The 16,151-nt window shown below is 40.4% G+C and overlaps 1 protein-coding gene across 4 annotated transcripts; it reads left to right on the top strand.

Annotated features, from left to right (window-relative positions):
* The first annotated feature begins 698 nt into the window (after positions 1–698).
* LOC124306605 (polyamine-transporting ATPase 13A3-like) lies at positions 699–16,117 on the top strand. 4 transcript variants are annotated; one of them, XM_046767389.1, is made up of 18 exons: positions 699–1,125; positions 2,512–2,626; positions 5,595–5,665; positions 5,838–6,005; positions 6,158–6,228; positions 6,895–7,155; positions 7,229–7,433; positions 7,598–7,796; positions 9,757–9,868; positions 10,090–10,279; positions 10,470–10,670; positions 10,874–11,059; positions 11,540–11,914; positions 12,147–12,288; positions 12,578–12,726; positions 13,614–13,842; positions 14,497–14,578; positions 14,698–16,117. In XM_046767389.1, exons 2-18 carry the CDS (start codon positions 2,611–2,613, stop codon positions 15,758–15,760), a joined length of 3,720 nt encoding a protein of 1,239 aa, XP_046623345.1. In that variant the 5' UTR covers positions 699–1,125; positions 2,512–2,610; the 3' UTR covers positions 15,761–16,117. The 4 variants fall into 4 exon arrangements, with proteins under 4 accessions (XP_046623345.1, XP_046623346.1, XP_046623347.1 ...); XM_046767390.1 differs by having other exon boundaries at positions 699–1,121; XM_046767391.1 differs by lacking the exon at positions 699–1,125 and adding an exon at positions 2,422–2,440.
* Positions 16,118–16,151: the final 34 nt, after the last annotated feature.

Here is a 16,151-nt window from a genome sequence, read left to right on the forward strand (position 1 = left end):
CTTGGTCCCAAGTCTTGAGATTTTTAGGCCAAACAAATATAAGCAATTAGACACGTGTGTCAGAAATGTTTTGCTCGACAGTTGGAACTATTAAAACATAACTACACCCGCTCTTCACTCGTGATAACTGCAATTTATTGTTATTATCTTGTAGACTCTTCTCACTTTACATGTTACTGAAAGAGAATCGTAAGCCATGCTGGTATGTTCAGTACTTGTCGAATCATTTTGAAATCCATTGATGTACTTTTCCTCATTTGCGGATCCAGCTTAACACGTTAGTAAACGAAGAATCTGTCAAGATTGCGGTAAAAGGTTTTTCCTGTACACGTAATAAACGTCGATGATAATTAGATGGAAGATCTGTCCTACCATGAGATAAGGTTCGATCTTGTTTAGAGGGTGATTAATCGATCAACGAAGAAACGTACAATATTATTTTTCACCAGGAATTTAGTCATTTCCGAAAGTCAAAGTGGACGACTGGTTATCGGTCGTCCTATTTGTCGCGGTCAAATGCTTTTAGCTGTAACGATTCGTCCGCATCGCGACACACGCTGAACCTCTACAAGCAAGCACACAGACGCACACAAACACGCGCAAGCACACATTCGCAATGCCACGGGAAAACCAAAGAGTGGGGCTGATTTGAGATGACAGTTAAACAGTTTGGAGAACAGTTTGAAATGTCAGTTTTACGCGGTCTTCCAAGCGCGACAGGAGCACCAGTTTGACTTTGAATTCGCTACCGCTGTCAACTCTCCTCGGACGCATTTTCAACGCTTTCACAAGTCAAAAAAACGCTCGTATCACCGGCACCGTGCATTGTCCTTTCACCAGTGGAGCAAACAACACGTTTTGAAAGGCGAAAGGCACGCGCGAAATTCGCACGAAATATAATTGAATCGAATTGCAATTGTGTCCGAAGTGTATAAAAATTGTTTGCATTTTTCGGCCGGTTCGCCACTAATTGCAATTGCCAAATCCCCGGAAATTTAATCAGGAATGAAAAGAGTGAACGTGACAAAAATCTCCGAACAGTTGGCCTATCCTTGTTGCAAAGGATATTATTAGCCAAGAAGAACTAGGATTACGAACGACGATCACTAATTCTCGTACACGTAAGTAAGTACTGTCAGAATTTGTACACTTTTCGAATATATAAACGTGTGGCAATTCGAGTGTATCGGAAAAAAAAATCTTCCTTGCTTCCAACGATCGTCAGACACTAAACAAACGTACCTGTATCAAACGTCTGCAACACCAACCGTGAAGCGTTTTACGAATCCACGAAATGTAAACACGTGCGGTACAAGTGGTTGTAATATACAATTTTTACGATCACTGAAAGAGTGATAAGACGCGTGTACCACGTTCCACCCCGCCACACTTCGATAAGTCCAATCTTCCATTCGCGGCTCAAGGCATTGGCTTCAAGGCTTGACGCCTCTCTTGACCTCCCGTAGCCACCGTAAGGATCGTTGTCCGCATATTCGAAATGGGTCAAAATCCATGGTTCGCCAAAGAATTAAACGCGTCGGCCGAGACGCGATGCATTTCGCAATTGAGATGCATGCATGTGGCTCGGTGTTGCACAAGGAAAGCGTGTTTCCAGTGGGAGTGCACGCATCGGGTTTGTTGTGCAATCCGAGGTCCCCGACTGTGCGACTCGCGGGAACTCCCATCGGTGATTAATCCCATTGAACCTCGTCGGGAATCGTGACTGATACTCGCGATCGTGTAGCTGGATAACGGAGGACCCTTTGTAGAATCGCGGTGTGACACACGTGTCGTACAGGGTGATCCATCTGTGACGGAAACTTGTTTATCGCGGATACGTCGTCCCGTTGAGTCGCGATTTCCGTGCGGTAGAATGATAAACAGACGCGAGATTTCGCGGACCAAGAATCGTCGGAAAATTGATATAAATTGATAACCATTCGTTGAATCCCGGATGAAGAGATTGACGTTTTCCTCCGAGGCGTCACGCCTTAGAATTATACCGAGCTTAGGGTCTGATCGGACAAGGTACGGGACAAACCCCGTTGGTTACCAGTAACCGGATTAACGAGCAGGACGAGTGATAACAGCTGGCTGCTCGGTACAGTGGACGTGGTTGGATATGTATAAGAGAACGTGTGATAACACGGAATGGTGTCTTGGTCTCTCTGCAATCACGTTTCGCGCAAGTTAGTTGTTCAAGTTGTGGCATACAATAATCGTAGACGCGGAAAGATAAACTCCTCTATAGTTGGCGGTAATCGAGGTGTCGATTAATCTTTTGTCACACTAATACGAATTTTTTTGGTACATCTAATACCGGGATCTTTTGCCACATGATTTCGCGTGATAAGATCTGAAAGATTTTTATAATCGGCTCGTGTATTGTTATATTTTGTATTCACAATCGCAGTGAAATTAATTGTATAAACTGAGATAGGTGATGCATTTCTTGTCAATAATACGTACTCGCTTAAAATGTAAATTAAACAACCATAATTTGTTGAGCAGCCGTACGACGAGTGAAAGTCTTCTGCAACACGGCGGTTTCCTTCTGCAGGGAAGGTTCACCGACTTCACAGGAGATTTTTACCGAGTAACTGTGGAGTTATGAGCAACTCAAATGGTAAGCGGGAAGAAAAAAAAATTAAACAGTGATTAAATTATATTGAGACAGCCGTAATGCGAATACTTATATTCTCGCCTAAAGCGGGTGAAGCAACGATGCGAAAAAACTGAATATGCATCGAAAGTTAATTCGTACGGAAGAGCGCAACCGTCTTACTTGCGATGATTCGAAGTCGAACCGTTCATCAAGAATAAATCGGTCTAGCACTTACTTTGTGCGCACATAAAATGTCTGGTCAGATGTCCCTCGAATAATACCTTACACCTCGTGTTGTCGATATCGTAAATATAGACACCAGTGCGTAGTTCATAATGAGTAGGTACTCGAGATAACGTCAAGTGTAATTTTACACGGGCAACAATTGTCCAATTGTTGGTATACAATCATATTCCGTACCTTGCCAGTTGCTCGTTGCATGAAATTTCTCGCGTCGAATTCGTTTTTGAACGTTGTTTATTTATTCATTATTCCATTCTTTCCTTTTCTTTTTCTTACTTCGAAACCATTGCGTGTCAGCATGCTTCGCACGTAATCGAGGAACGTGATTTTACTAAAAGAAACAACTCCGCCACGTAAGTGTATTTACGCGTATGACACGAGCTACAATCGGCGCACAAATTGCTTGCCGTTTATACATTTTTTTTTTTATACCACCTTGTTATACATTGAGTAATAATTTTTTGTCAAACACGCGGACCGTTGGGTTGTTTTTTCAAAAAACTATCAAGTACATAGCAAATTACTAAGTACACTTGGCGTCGGTTTGATCAAGCGTGAATAAGATATTTGCGGTCGTGAAAGTGTGCCTTGGAAATATATCAGGGCAGAGTGAATGTTACCCGGTTATTTTATGATCACGACCGTTGCAATTTGCGCCGACCATCTAAATCGGGCGAAATCGGTGATGATTTAAAAGAAGCAATCGATCCATCGCATACCGATTGATCGAGATAAGTTCTCGTTGTTCAACCAGTGAAGTGAAAATCTTAGGAATGACTCGAAACTTCAATGGGATAATCATGTGCTCGCGTCAAATATACGCGAGTGAAACTATTGAACGATATCTTGAGATATTTCCACCTATATTTTACGACAGCGTAATCGAACCGTTGCGAACGTATAATTTAATTTGAGAGATTAGCCAAATTAATATTCAAGGGCAGTTTATCGGAAACTGTCCATCAAGAGGCTATAAAAGACACTTGCCAGGCTATCTAATTGTAAGTTACACGTATCATAAAATAATTACCCACTTTTTGCAGCCCGAGTCGTGTAATCTCGCGCGAGCAGTAAATTGATAAATGAGACTCAATACTGATTCGTTAATGAGTTACTAATGATTTTCACCGCTTCATTTGTGTTCAACCGGTTCAGCGGTTCCAGGAATAAACAATTGCTAAATAACTGCATATATTTGTTTTTGTTTACTTGTCCGCGTTACTCGAATGCGTTCCATTTATCTCACCAGAAATTCACACTTCGTATCTTCTTTTCACAATATATTATATAATTCAATTGCCGGATGTTACACAATGAGCGTTATAGTCGCAGTGCGTCGATATAGTTGGGCGCGAAGTGGATACAGTACCATTTCGTGATGGAAAACCTGCATCACAGAGAGGTGTTGCACAAGTAGAAAATTGCTCGTTTAATCAACTTCTAAACGCGTCAAAAGTACCCTGGCTATGCAGGCGCCTGTAGCGTAAAGTTAATTAATTCAACCAGAATTACCTGTTTTCCCTGGAGAATATACCCATGCATTGGTATCTTACACGTTAACCGTGCACTCGAGCCGAAGTATTTTCTGTTCTACTTCTCTTCCATTTTTGTCATTCATCTAACGTCGCTTACTAATGACCAGGCTGCAGTCCGCTGCTGCAGTTTCCCTTCCTTATCCCGCAAACTGGATTTGCATTTTGCATCCGTGGAAGCGACGGTAAAATTATTGACGGCAAGTTATCAGCCTCGTTGAAAATTCGACGATTTTAAAAGGACACAGATACACGGATATATAGAAACGATTCGTACCGGTAAAGAATACGCAGTCAGTGTCATCGATGATTTAATATTTGCACACACTCTGTTTGTCTACGTGTATAATGTTTCTCCGTCATTGACTGTCAAGCTGTTTGATTAGCTGTCCATTTATCAATAAGATGCGGAACGGACCGTGACAATTTATCATCCACATTTTCCCACATATGAAAGCTGATTTATAGACACGTGTTCAGGCGATTAGGTGCATGCACGCTGTCTGCGGCCAACACCAAGATAGCGTCGACACGACGAGTAATTACCTGGTTGAATAGAGCACGGTTTGCTTCAGGGTTGCGATCTTACGTACGAGGCCTGTCTAGATAATTTATACGAGTTTATTCGTTCGAAAGAAAAATTGTGAAATCACGATAAGAAGATAAATTAAGTTTGATCTGCTCACACGTTGGTACATCTCGGACTTCAAGGATCGAATAAATAACTCTCCGCAGTCTGTCAGACAAGCGAAATGTTCGCGCGATTAGTTGTTCATCCTGACGGGGAATATTAGTTGTTAAAATCACAAGGCTCGCATTACGCGTGTACTAATTTTAAGAAAACAAATCCAATGTTCACAGACGGTTGCGCAGATTCTGCATTTTATCACCTCTAAGCTTGGAGCATATTTCTCCGTCACGCTTCGCGTGTTACGCCTGAAGCAGCCGTACGATGTTGTTTCTTTCGGCCAATTATACAAAAGCTATCTCTGCCACTTCCGGGAATTTGCTTTTAATATATAAATTCGCAAATTATCGATGATCTTATTGCATAATTATTGATCCAGTCAACACATTGCAATATTCTAGAATATTAAAATTTACTTCCAATTTCAGCATCGATACCTGACCTTTAATTCGCCTCTGATGAAATAAAATTTGCTCCTCCGACAGGTTGCTTTTGATATTTATGTAACGAATTTACTGTTTTATAGACTTGAAAAAACGTACATATCATTCTGAATCTCACCTTCAGACACTCAACAGCGGGCATGATGATGAAATGGTAAGTAAAATTAATTTTGCCACATGCGGTACAACGATTATAGCCGCAATCACTTTATCACCTTGTTTTGAAGGTTTTTCTTTTTCTTTTTGTTCTTTTCGGAAAATTCAATGATAACGAGTCAACAATAAGACATCGACGATATTCATTCGAATCCCTTTCACGTTTTCAGCAAGTGCTCGGCTTCGAGAGGAGCACGGTGGGGAGCTTCCTGACTTACGTGACGTTTATTGTAACTGTCGGTTGCGTTAGATTACTTTTTCACTGGTATCCACAGCTGTATTTGTACGCAACTCATAGAAAATGTCCTCTGAGCCGAGCTACGAAACTATTGATTATCGTAAGTACGACATTACGTAACCTCGTCGTAAGATGTTCACCTATTTTAACAGGTGTTACTCGTTAGGAGCACGTGAAAAGCGCGAACGTCAACTTATATCTCCGAATTCGAATTTATACTCATTTACTTGGTATTTTTCTCATTTTCCCCAGGACGATTATCAGGGAAAGTACAAATCGTACTTTGTCAAAGATCTGAGGACCGTCTCTACGAAGAATTTGAGGTAACGTAACGAATGATGTCACCTTAATTTTCACACATTTTTTTGATCTGTTCGATAAACCAGGACCTATTCGAGTTACCTCCAAATGAGGTCTTAATAAATACTCAAACTGTTTTCCGGAGTATCTGAACATCATTATGTAAGAACAAAAGTAATTTACGCAAGGAATTGAAACACGTAGTGTTGAACAGTTTGGAATGGTTATTGACAGCTTGTATTAATTACTCGATCAAAAATTTTATTGAAACAAAATTTCAAATTCATAAACTATATTTTCTAGTCTCTACTAATTAGTTCTTCGTAATCTTAGCTTTTATGCCATGAAATGATGTCACTTCGAATATTGCCATAACGACATTACATTGCCTCCGTAATGACACGATACGGGTTTACCTAGATTTAGTTACGATTTACTTCCAAATACTAATAAGGAAATTCGATATGTCATTATTTTGTTTTGCTCTTAATCTTTTTGGCACCAATCTTTACATTCCTAGGCCGAATGAATAATTCCTTTACGTAATCATCAGTCCAAACAGAACCCTGAAATTTTGAACAAATTTAGAAAATACTGGTGTATAACTGGGTGTCTGGGTGTATGAAATAAACAAAATATAAAAATAACACTCCATCAGTAAGACAATACCGTCTTTTGTACATCCATAGCGAAAAATCGGTGAGTGAGACGCTGGGTAAAATAGAAGAAGATCTGATAAGAAAAATCGAAGGGCGAAAGTTGACAATAAAATTGGAAAATGGCACATTACGAGAAGTCGAGGAGTACAAGGCATTCTGGTGTAAAAAACAATGCTACATTTGGGACACGAAGAAGAGTGAATTCTCAAAGCTAATCGGCCTAGACAAGCACGTACTATGCGCCGATCTTCACGAGGCCAAAGGTTTATCCAGAGAGGAACAATTGTTGAGGTAATATGCAAGAATGTTTTATTATTCAGACGACAACATTCAAACGTTCAAACATTTTTTTCCGTACAATCAGGAGGATCGTTTACGGCAACAATGAAATACTAGTACCAGTGCAGAGCATAGGCGTTCTACTATTGTTGGAATGCATAAACCCGTTCTATATTTTTCAAGTATTCACCTTGGCAGTGTGGTTTGCCGAAGGATACATCTATTACACGATCGCAATTATCGGCATGTCTTTGTTCGGTATAATCAGTTCGATAATTCAGACGCGCAAGGTAAGTTTCAAGCGTGTAGAAATAATTTTTCAGCCGCGAGCTACCGGAAATCTGATCACTTATGCTATACTTTAATTATTATCGAACATTCCTGCTAATTCTAATTACAAGCCGCGGCGATTAACGTTTTATCCGTGAAGTTTTAATCGCGTGTTTGGTATCAGAATCAGAAGAATCTCCACGGCACCGTCGCTTCCTCAGAGAATGTGAGAGTTTGGAGAGGACCAGGAGTGTTCGAGACCATTTCGAGCTCGGAACTGGTCCCCGGGGACGTTATTGAACTGCCAAAATATCAAGGGATCGTTGTCTGTGACGCGGTTCTACTCACAGGGCAATGCATACTGAACGAGTCCATGTTGACAGGTGAGCAATGACGCATAAATGCACATAGGAGGAGCATCGATTCAGATATCAGGTTCAGACTTAAGGAGTTGAGATGTAATCGGAGCGAGAGATCGGTGTTATTAATTATCTACGACAATTATAATCGACATTTTTTAATTGTCGAATTGACTTTGCATGGCCGGTTTAATCGAGAACTCGCACTTTAATAATTGAGCACTTTGGTATTTTTATCTGATGATGATAATTCCGATCTAGTGTTAAGTTATTGACAAAAAACTTCATATCTTCGCTGTGTCAAGTGTTTCGTATCTACAATGGCAAACGGGAATTCATGGAAATCAAGGTGTTTATGAAAACGGTCGTTTTTTTACTTTCCGTCTGGATTAATTACTGCACCCCACTCTTCCATGACACACCGTCCTGCTCGATAATAATGAGCTACTGTTACTTAGCGTTCCAAGACGAGTACGCCGGTGTCTGCTTCACATTAAATGCAGGTGACAAAAAATATTATCGTTGCGTTATTCGACGGTATCTAGATGTAAACATACCTGCACACTCGCTATTGTATAAGCAGTTCCACGATTGTTCTAAAACTGGTCCTTACGGCAAGCAATTTTATTTAAATTCAGTAAATTTCCAGAACTGCGGAAGTTATTCTCCTGGGAAATTTTTGTTCGATAATTTCTTAGAAATTCGTATATGCGAAACCATTTATCCGAATCTCAGTTAGGTACTGAAATTAGTTTAATGCACAAAAGTCCGAAGTTTGGGGAGAAAAATATGTTACTCACGCAAGCTGTGAAATGTTCACCGAATCATGCAAATAGACACTAATATCCAGTTTTCAGTGGTATTCTCTCACTCTGTAAAATTCCGAATAAGTATTTGTTGTTCTATATAGTTTTAACCTTATCTTGAAGACCTTCGAAAGTTAAGTGTACCATCTACTCTGCAAGATATTAAATATTGAAGCATGTGTCGCGTGCATTTATGCCGCCTGCGGTAAAGTAAGCGACGAATTTATCGCGTGCCTTTTATGAGTATATTATTCCAGTACGACACGCTTTTATAAGTATTCGATCGTTGCCCACGTCAATCGAGGAAAAATATAAACGGAAGAGAGTACGATGAAACCGATGATATCTAATCTTTGTTGTATTCTTGCTACATGGCTACTACCTAATTCTTGAACTTGTCGAATTTTTCGAAGTAGAACAGATTTCGCACAGCACGTTGACGGTACAAAAAATGGCTTTATGGCGATCGGACCTTATCAAGGCACTTCCCCAAGAGAATTTCATGCGCAGCATATTAATGGGCAACGACGATCGCCAAACACATTCTCATAACGTGTTTAAGTGAAATAATGTATTCGAAGCTTGCAATAAGTTACACTGTGGCTATACTGCAGCGTCAAAAGTGCACGCGACAAGCTCCAACATTTAATCCTTAGATTGCTCACTTTGGCAGACCAGAATAACATATAGACTTTAAACCTTTGCCTGTTAAAATAATTCGGGGAACTACGAATCCAACAGATGGTTACGGAGATACAAATTTCTTTAAAATCATCAAACAGAAATTTTGAAGATACATAACTTCAAAGGTTCTGAAAATCTTTAGATATCCTTTGCAAATATTTTTTTCTTGGAAAATTCAACGACGTCACTATGTCTGAATGAAATCACTCGTCATGCGGAACAGTTGACGTGGAAATGCCCATACAGTAATGTAAAAAGTGACAACGTTATACGTACGGAGAGATGAAACCGGAGAAATGTTCATGCAACTGCCAGATTCCAAAGATACCGATACCTCACGACAATGCGAATGGCGAAATGCTCGAGTATTTCCATTCAATGTCACTCCCTCCAATTAATCAGCGTTTGACGGGTTAGCTAAAAGCAGAAACGGATGAACAACTGCTTTCTACAAATTGAATATGCAAATAAAATGGCAGTGACTTTTTCTTCAGGTGAATCCGTACCCGTTACAAAGACACCTTTGCCTCGGCACGCAGTTGTCTACGATCCAAAAAGCTGCGCCCAACACACGCTGTACAGTGGAACGTTGATAATACAGACAAGGTAAACAGCCATCAACTATTAACAGCTATTGAAATTGTGAGCAGTATAATTTAATGCCGGGGATTAGACTTTTTGCTGTCGCGATATTCCGTATCGAGGTCCGGAAGATCTTTATCTTCTGACCATTAGACCATCGGGTCAATTTCTGTTCGTTGACAAAGGATCGACACGACCGACTAATTACCGTACGTAGAGCGCTGAGTATGATCCAATTATTAAAGGTACTACGGCGGTGGACCGGTTTTAGCCAAGGTTGTCAGAACTGGACTAGAAACGAGCAGAGGAGCCCTGGTAGCGGCTATTTTATACCCACCACCTGCTGATTTCAAATTTGACCAAGACTCGTACAAATTCATCGCCATTCTAGCTGTCATAGCAACGTGCGGTTTCACCTACACCATTGTCAGCAAGGTAAGCCGGTCTGGAAGGTTTTGCGATATTATCTTTATTATTGACAACCGAAATCGTCATTATATTATTATTGGGTACAGTAACTCAGGTCCAGTTGCGTGATATTCGAGATTTTACTCTGTAACTGTACTTGTAAAAATTTAGAAGGGACAACTTGCAAAAACCTTACGCTGTCTGTCGTTCGATTCAGATATCCCGTGGAACGACCGCCGGAGATATTGCGATAAAGGCGTTGGACATAATTACGATTGTGATTCCACCTGCGTTGCCTGCGGCAATGACAGTCGGGAAGTTGTACGCTCAGGCGAGATTGAAATGCGAGCAAATATACTGCATTAATAGCAGAGTCATCAACGTTGCCGGGAGCTTGAACTGCGTTTGCTTCGACAAGGTACGAACGTATTAGGGTCTGCATTTGACAACGGTATTACATAATTATAAAGATTAATTTTCACTTCTGAGATCAATTTGGACTTTTTTTTTTTGGAAAGAACGAAGTCAGCTGAACAGCTTATGGCGTACCAATGCTTGATCCAATCATAAGAGTGTGCGAAACAGAACAAATGAACATCAATCTTCTCCATCTCTGATCAGACAGGAACTCTGACCGAGGATGGATTGGACATGTGGGGAATCGTGCCAAGTAAGGATGGAGTTCTCGGAGGACCCGTCAAGGATGTGCCATCGCTGAAAACTCATCCGATATTCGAAGGCATGCTGGTCTGTCACAGCCTAACGTTGATCGGGGGTGAACTGTGCGGAGATCCTTTGGACGTCAAGGTACCTAACACCATGCAGAGCTCAGCATCTCGAATCGCAAAAGGCGGGCTCCAACCTATCAGACGCAATTCGCCGATGGGGAAGTCTTTGAGATCGTTTGATATCTCTGATATCCAACGGTGAATCGTTTGAATCCTTGCGGCTCAAAGTCGTGTTCAGATTACAAGTTTCTGAGAAGCCGTGAAGTTACTCGACTGGTAAACGATGCTAAAGTAATGATTCCTGGACTGAAGATATTCTGGCACATTTAGAAATTACGTTCACTCGCGCCTCGGGTGGTATGAAAATAGTATGATAGATCATTTTCGAGGGTTGTGTCAAAATTTTGTTTCCTTAATCGCATCTGAATCGATATTACCTCAACGATTGAAATCGAGGGAGGAGGCCAAGCCAATGATCAGCGCTAATTGGAATGTTCGTATTACAATGAGCTTGAACACATTCCCGTAACATACTTTTCTTCCCTTTCTATCTTCGCAGATGTTCGAGAGCACCAGATGGATTCTCGAGGAACCGGAAATAGAGGACATCAGCAAGTACGATCAGCTGGTGCCGACCATTGTGAGACCTCCAAAGAACGAGAACCTTACAGAAAATATAAACGGAATTTCGGAAATAGGGATCGTGCATCAGTATCACTTTTCTAGCACGTTACAAAGGATGTCGGTGATCGTCAGGGTGCTGGGGTCCGACCGTTTTTTGGCGTACACAAAGGGATCCCCCGAGATGATACTCAGCTTGAGTAAATCCGACTCCATACCAAGGAATATTACCGAAGCTTTGCAGCGGTACACCGAACAGGGGTACAGAGTCATTGCTCTTGCTCGTACATCCGTTGAAGGCAATTACGCTAAGGTGAATATAGATGGGACGAGGAAAGGAAAAGGAGTTTGCTGGGCTTCCAGATGGATTTTTCACAAAAAACTAATTGAAATCCAGTTTAAAAGAAAAGAATCAATCTTTAAAAGAGTCAACCCATTATGCTGCAGTACAGTAGGCAGTCGTGCATAAATTCTGTCGATTTGTTTTTTTTTTCAGTCTTGGTATAATACACAAACGCATATATTCCTATGCAATGGTTTTTTAGATTCAGAGAATGTCAAGAGATCAAGTGGAAAAAAATTTGGAATTCCTCGGGTTGGTTGTACTGGAAAATCGTTTAAAAAAGCCGACGGTCGAGGTCATAAAAGAGCTGAGGGAAGCCAAGATCGGCGTCGTAATGGTAACAGGTCAGTTTACCTATGGAACAAAGCTTATGTTTTCCTATTTTTTTTTTTTTTTTAATAAATATTTTGACGTCCAAAAAAATAAGGTTTTGTATGATGCTGCTTATTACTGTGAAACATGATTGCCACGGCGAAAAAACAGCAATTACATGATCAAGCAATTTTTCAATACCGAAAATTATTTGACGATGCTAATATTGAAAAATTAATGTACGAAAATTTGCTCGTGGGACGTATTAAATTACGTTAAACGTAGAACAATATAACTTACATAGTTTTAACAAACTTTCAGGAGACAATATCCAAACTGCTGTCAGTGTTGCGAAAGACTGTGGTATATTATCGCCTTTCGAAACTGTAATTGACGTGACCGTTGTACCAGGAAATTTGAAATCTCAGCCTGAAATATTTTTCAACGCCCAAGGAGCGCCCGCCAAAATGGTAATGGAGAAAAAAATCTCACAATAAGAATAATTACAGTAACGTCCATTCGGCAAAGTCCAAGAACAATCTTATTTTTCATCCAGCGTATACTTTCCATAACAGGAAACGACTTAATTTGCTCCATGCATAATCCCTAGCCTTGAGATTATGTTACACGTGTCATAAAAAGAGCGGAACCAGCGGTGCGAACGCATAATCGCATGTTTAGGTCGAAGAATCGACGGTAAAAACGACAGCTTTCGTATTCTCGATATCCGTAGCAGCGCTAGTTCTTGCTAGGCTACAAACATAACACAGCATCATTTGCGCTGCTGCTAGTGAAAGGCTTTGTTTAATCAACCGAATCGGTTCGGTCAAGTAAAAAAGAATACTCGCTCACATCGAGCACTTCTCATTATAGATCGGAATAAAACACGAGGAATAGCCGACATATGTACATAAAATCCAATTTCCGAAAACCATCGGTTTTTCTTTATAGAAATGCTGGATTTTGAAAATGCCTTGTAGTTTTCCTCGGTGATTCTCAATCTTCAGCAAAGAACTGTACGTGCAAAATTTTTCATGTTCTATAATTTTGAGAAAAAAAATAGATCGCTGCGTTAGAGTGAATATCGCTGTTTCAGTTTGCGGATAAATTAGCGTGAAATGTACTTCTGAAAGAAAAGGAAAGCTAATGACGTGTTTGCAATTTCTGTTCCTTCTATAATTATTTGAATCATCAAGTATCACAAATACACAAACATTGCTTGAAGAGTCCATACTAACTTTGAACATGCACCGAAACTGTACGCTGTGAAACCCTATCCAATTTCCAATCCAACCGTTAACAATGCAATAGTTTGGCCAAACATTTAACAGTGAATGATCATTTTGTTGTGATGCAGAAAATACAGAATAAACAATTGATGATACGAACACTGGATGCAATCGAGCGAGGAATCGACGTTGATGGCTACAGATTCGCTTTAACTGGTCAAACTTGGGCCCTACTACGAGAACACTATCCCGAAATACTTTCACGAATATGTGTCAGAGGTGCTGTATTCGCTCGAATGACCAGCGATCAGAAACAGCAACTTGTCCTGGAACTGATGCAACTCGGGTACTACGTTGGTACGTGACTCAAATTGCGTTACGCACGCGTATTGTGCTTAAAAACTTATATATCCTTAATCGAATATTTTCCAGTCACGTCAGTATTTCGCTAATTATTTTGCTGAAAAACTCTGCAGAGAATATTTTAGACAAATTGTTATTCCAGCAGATAAATTCATGGGGTCCTTTTCGAGATATGTTCGCTAGGAAAATCTTTACACGTTCATTTCTCTGAAACATACTGCATTTTACAAGCGATTCATTGTCAAAATTTTTATATTCATACAAATTTTACCTTTAGAGTGAGACCAATCGATGTGTAAGGTTGTTGAAAAAATTATTTTTACTTATAATTAGTTACACGTGTGCAAAGGAAAACTTGACTGCATATTGAACGCTGTTGGTTATTTCATAGAGTTGTTTAAAAATAATGATGAGTCTGAAGTTAGTAACGTTAACGTAACGAAACATTGGGGGGCGAAATTACTATTTTGCAAGTTTATAGTGACTTTGAAGTACCTAGTTATATTTTCAAATAATGAATACATGATATTTCCTTATTATGATTTACTGAATTTCAGACAGTCCTGCAACTGTAAAATAACGATGTTCGATAACTTTAATCACTACAGTAACGTTACTAACTTCATTCTGATGCATAATTCGTTCCAGCAATGTGCGGAGACGGCGCCAACGATTGCGGAGCTTTGAAGGCAGCCCATGCAGGAGTGTCTCTTTCGGAATCCGAGTCCAGGTGAGGAAACTTTTCTCCCTATTCTTTCCACGTGACATCGAGGTCGATTACGTTATTTTGCAAACTGGATGGACCGAGAGTAGATTTTTATTCCAATGGTATTTTCCATGTTTTTACAGCGTTGCGAGCCCGTTCACATCACGCACACCGGACATAAGGTGCATGCTCCAAGTGATAAGACAAGGAAGAGCAGCGTTAGTCACATCGTTTGGGATATTCAAATTCATGGTTGCCTATTCACTGACGGAATTCTTGTCCGTAGTAATACTGTACTCGATCGATTCCAATTTGACGGATTTGCAATTTTTGTTCATCGACATTTGCTTGATAGTGAACTTTGCGTTTTTCTTCGGCAAAACACAGGCCTACGAGGGCAAACTGGCGAAAGAACCACCGAGTACGAGCCTGCTCAGTTTTACACCCTTGCTATCTCTGATATTCCTGATGTTCATTATGACCGTGTTCCAAAGCGTCGCGTTTTACGTGGTTCAACGCTTCTCGTGGTTCGTTCCTTTCAAGTATTCCGAGAAAGTCGGCTACACGTGTTACCAAAACTATTCGGTCTTCTGCGTTTCCATGTTTCAGTACATAACAATGGCGGTCGTGTTCTCGCGTGGCCAGCCCTACAGAAAACCGATTTACACGAACACGGCATTCACGATGTCGATATTACTCCTGATCGGCGTATGCGTTTACATAACTCTGTATCCGGCTAATTGGGTAATAAACGCGTTACAGTTGATCTTGCCTCCGAATTACGAATGGCGGTTTGGAATACTGGTGCTCTCGTGCGCAAACTTTCTCGTCTGCTTGTTCTTCGAGTCATTCGTGATCGAATATCTTATCGAGAAAAAGCTTCGGCCGAGATTTTACCGACCCGAAAAGTCTAAGAAACAATATTTGGCCATCGGCCACTATCTTAGGAACACTTTAACGTGGCCCCGGCTGAGTCCACTGCGTCCAGTCTTGCCAATCACTCCCAGCGTCGGAAATATTTCTGACATACCGGGTAACGGAAGCATTTCCGGTGTTGAACCGATCACGAAAAACGGTAAATCTGGTACTTTCACCGCAATGCCTGCTGCACAAGACGTACAAGTCCAAAGTGCTAACGGGATAGAAAATGTAGCATTTGTCAATGATGAAAAGGAAGATAAGGAAAATATGATGACTAAATGCTGAGCATAATTGTTATACAAATTGTGGGAAAATCCGACAAAGTTAATACGACATAATAAATTTTCACCCACGAAGAATTTCTTCTTTTTTTTTTTTGCATCAACGCCTGGCGTTGTTACAATACGATTGTACTTTTTTGCTAACTGCAGCCGGTGATGACTGGTGCAGTCTTACGATAATACAGGAGTCACACCGACATACCCAGAATGCAACATCATTAGTCGAAAAAATGAAAAAAAAAGTCATCATATTCTCAATTCGAACCTACTGGTGGATAAGTATATAATATACGCACTGTATATAAAAGAGAGAGAGTAATGTATGCACATCATGCAAATATAAGATCTCATTGAACTGTAATTTTAGTTTATCAAAGGCGAAATTTTATTTGAAT

Source organism: Neodiprion virginianus, chromosome 6, assembly GCF_021901495.1.
Source record: "Neodiprion virginianus isolate iyNeoVirg1 chromosome 6, iyNeoVirg1.1, whole genome shotgun sequence".
Lineage (NCBI taxonomy): Eukaryota > Metazoa > Arthropoda > Insecta > Hymenoptera > Diprionidae > Neodiprion > Neodiprion virginianus.

Excerpts from the sequence above, each read along its gene's own strand:
- LOC124306605 (XM_046767389.1), top strand. Across the intron at positions 10,671-10,873 it reads ACTGCGTTTGCTTCGACAAG|ACAGGAACTCTGACCGAGGA; the intron begins GTACGAACGTAT and ends ATCTCTGATCAG. Across the intron at positions 11,915-12,146 it reads TTGAAGGCAATTACGCTAAG|ATTCAGAGAATGTCAAGAGA; the intron begins GTGAATATAGAT and ends ATGGTTTTTTAG.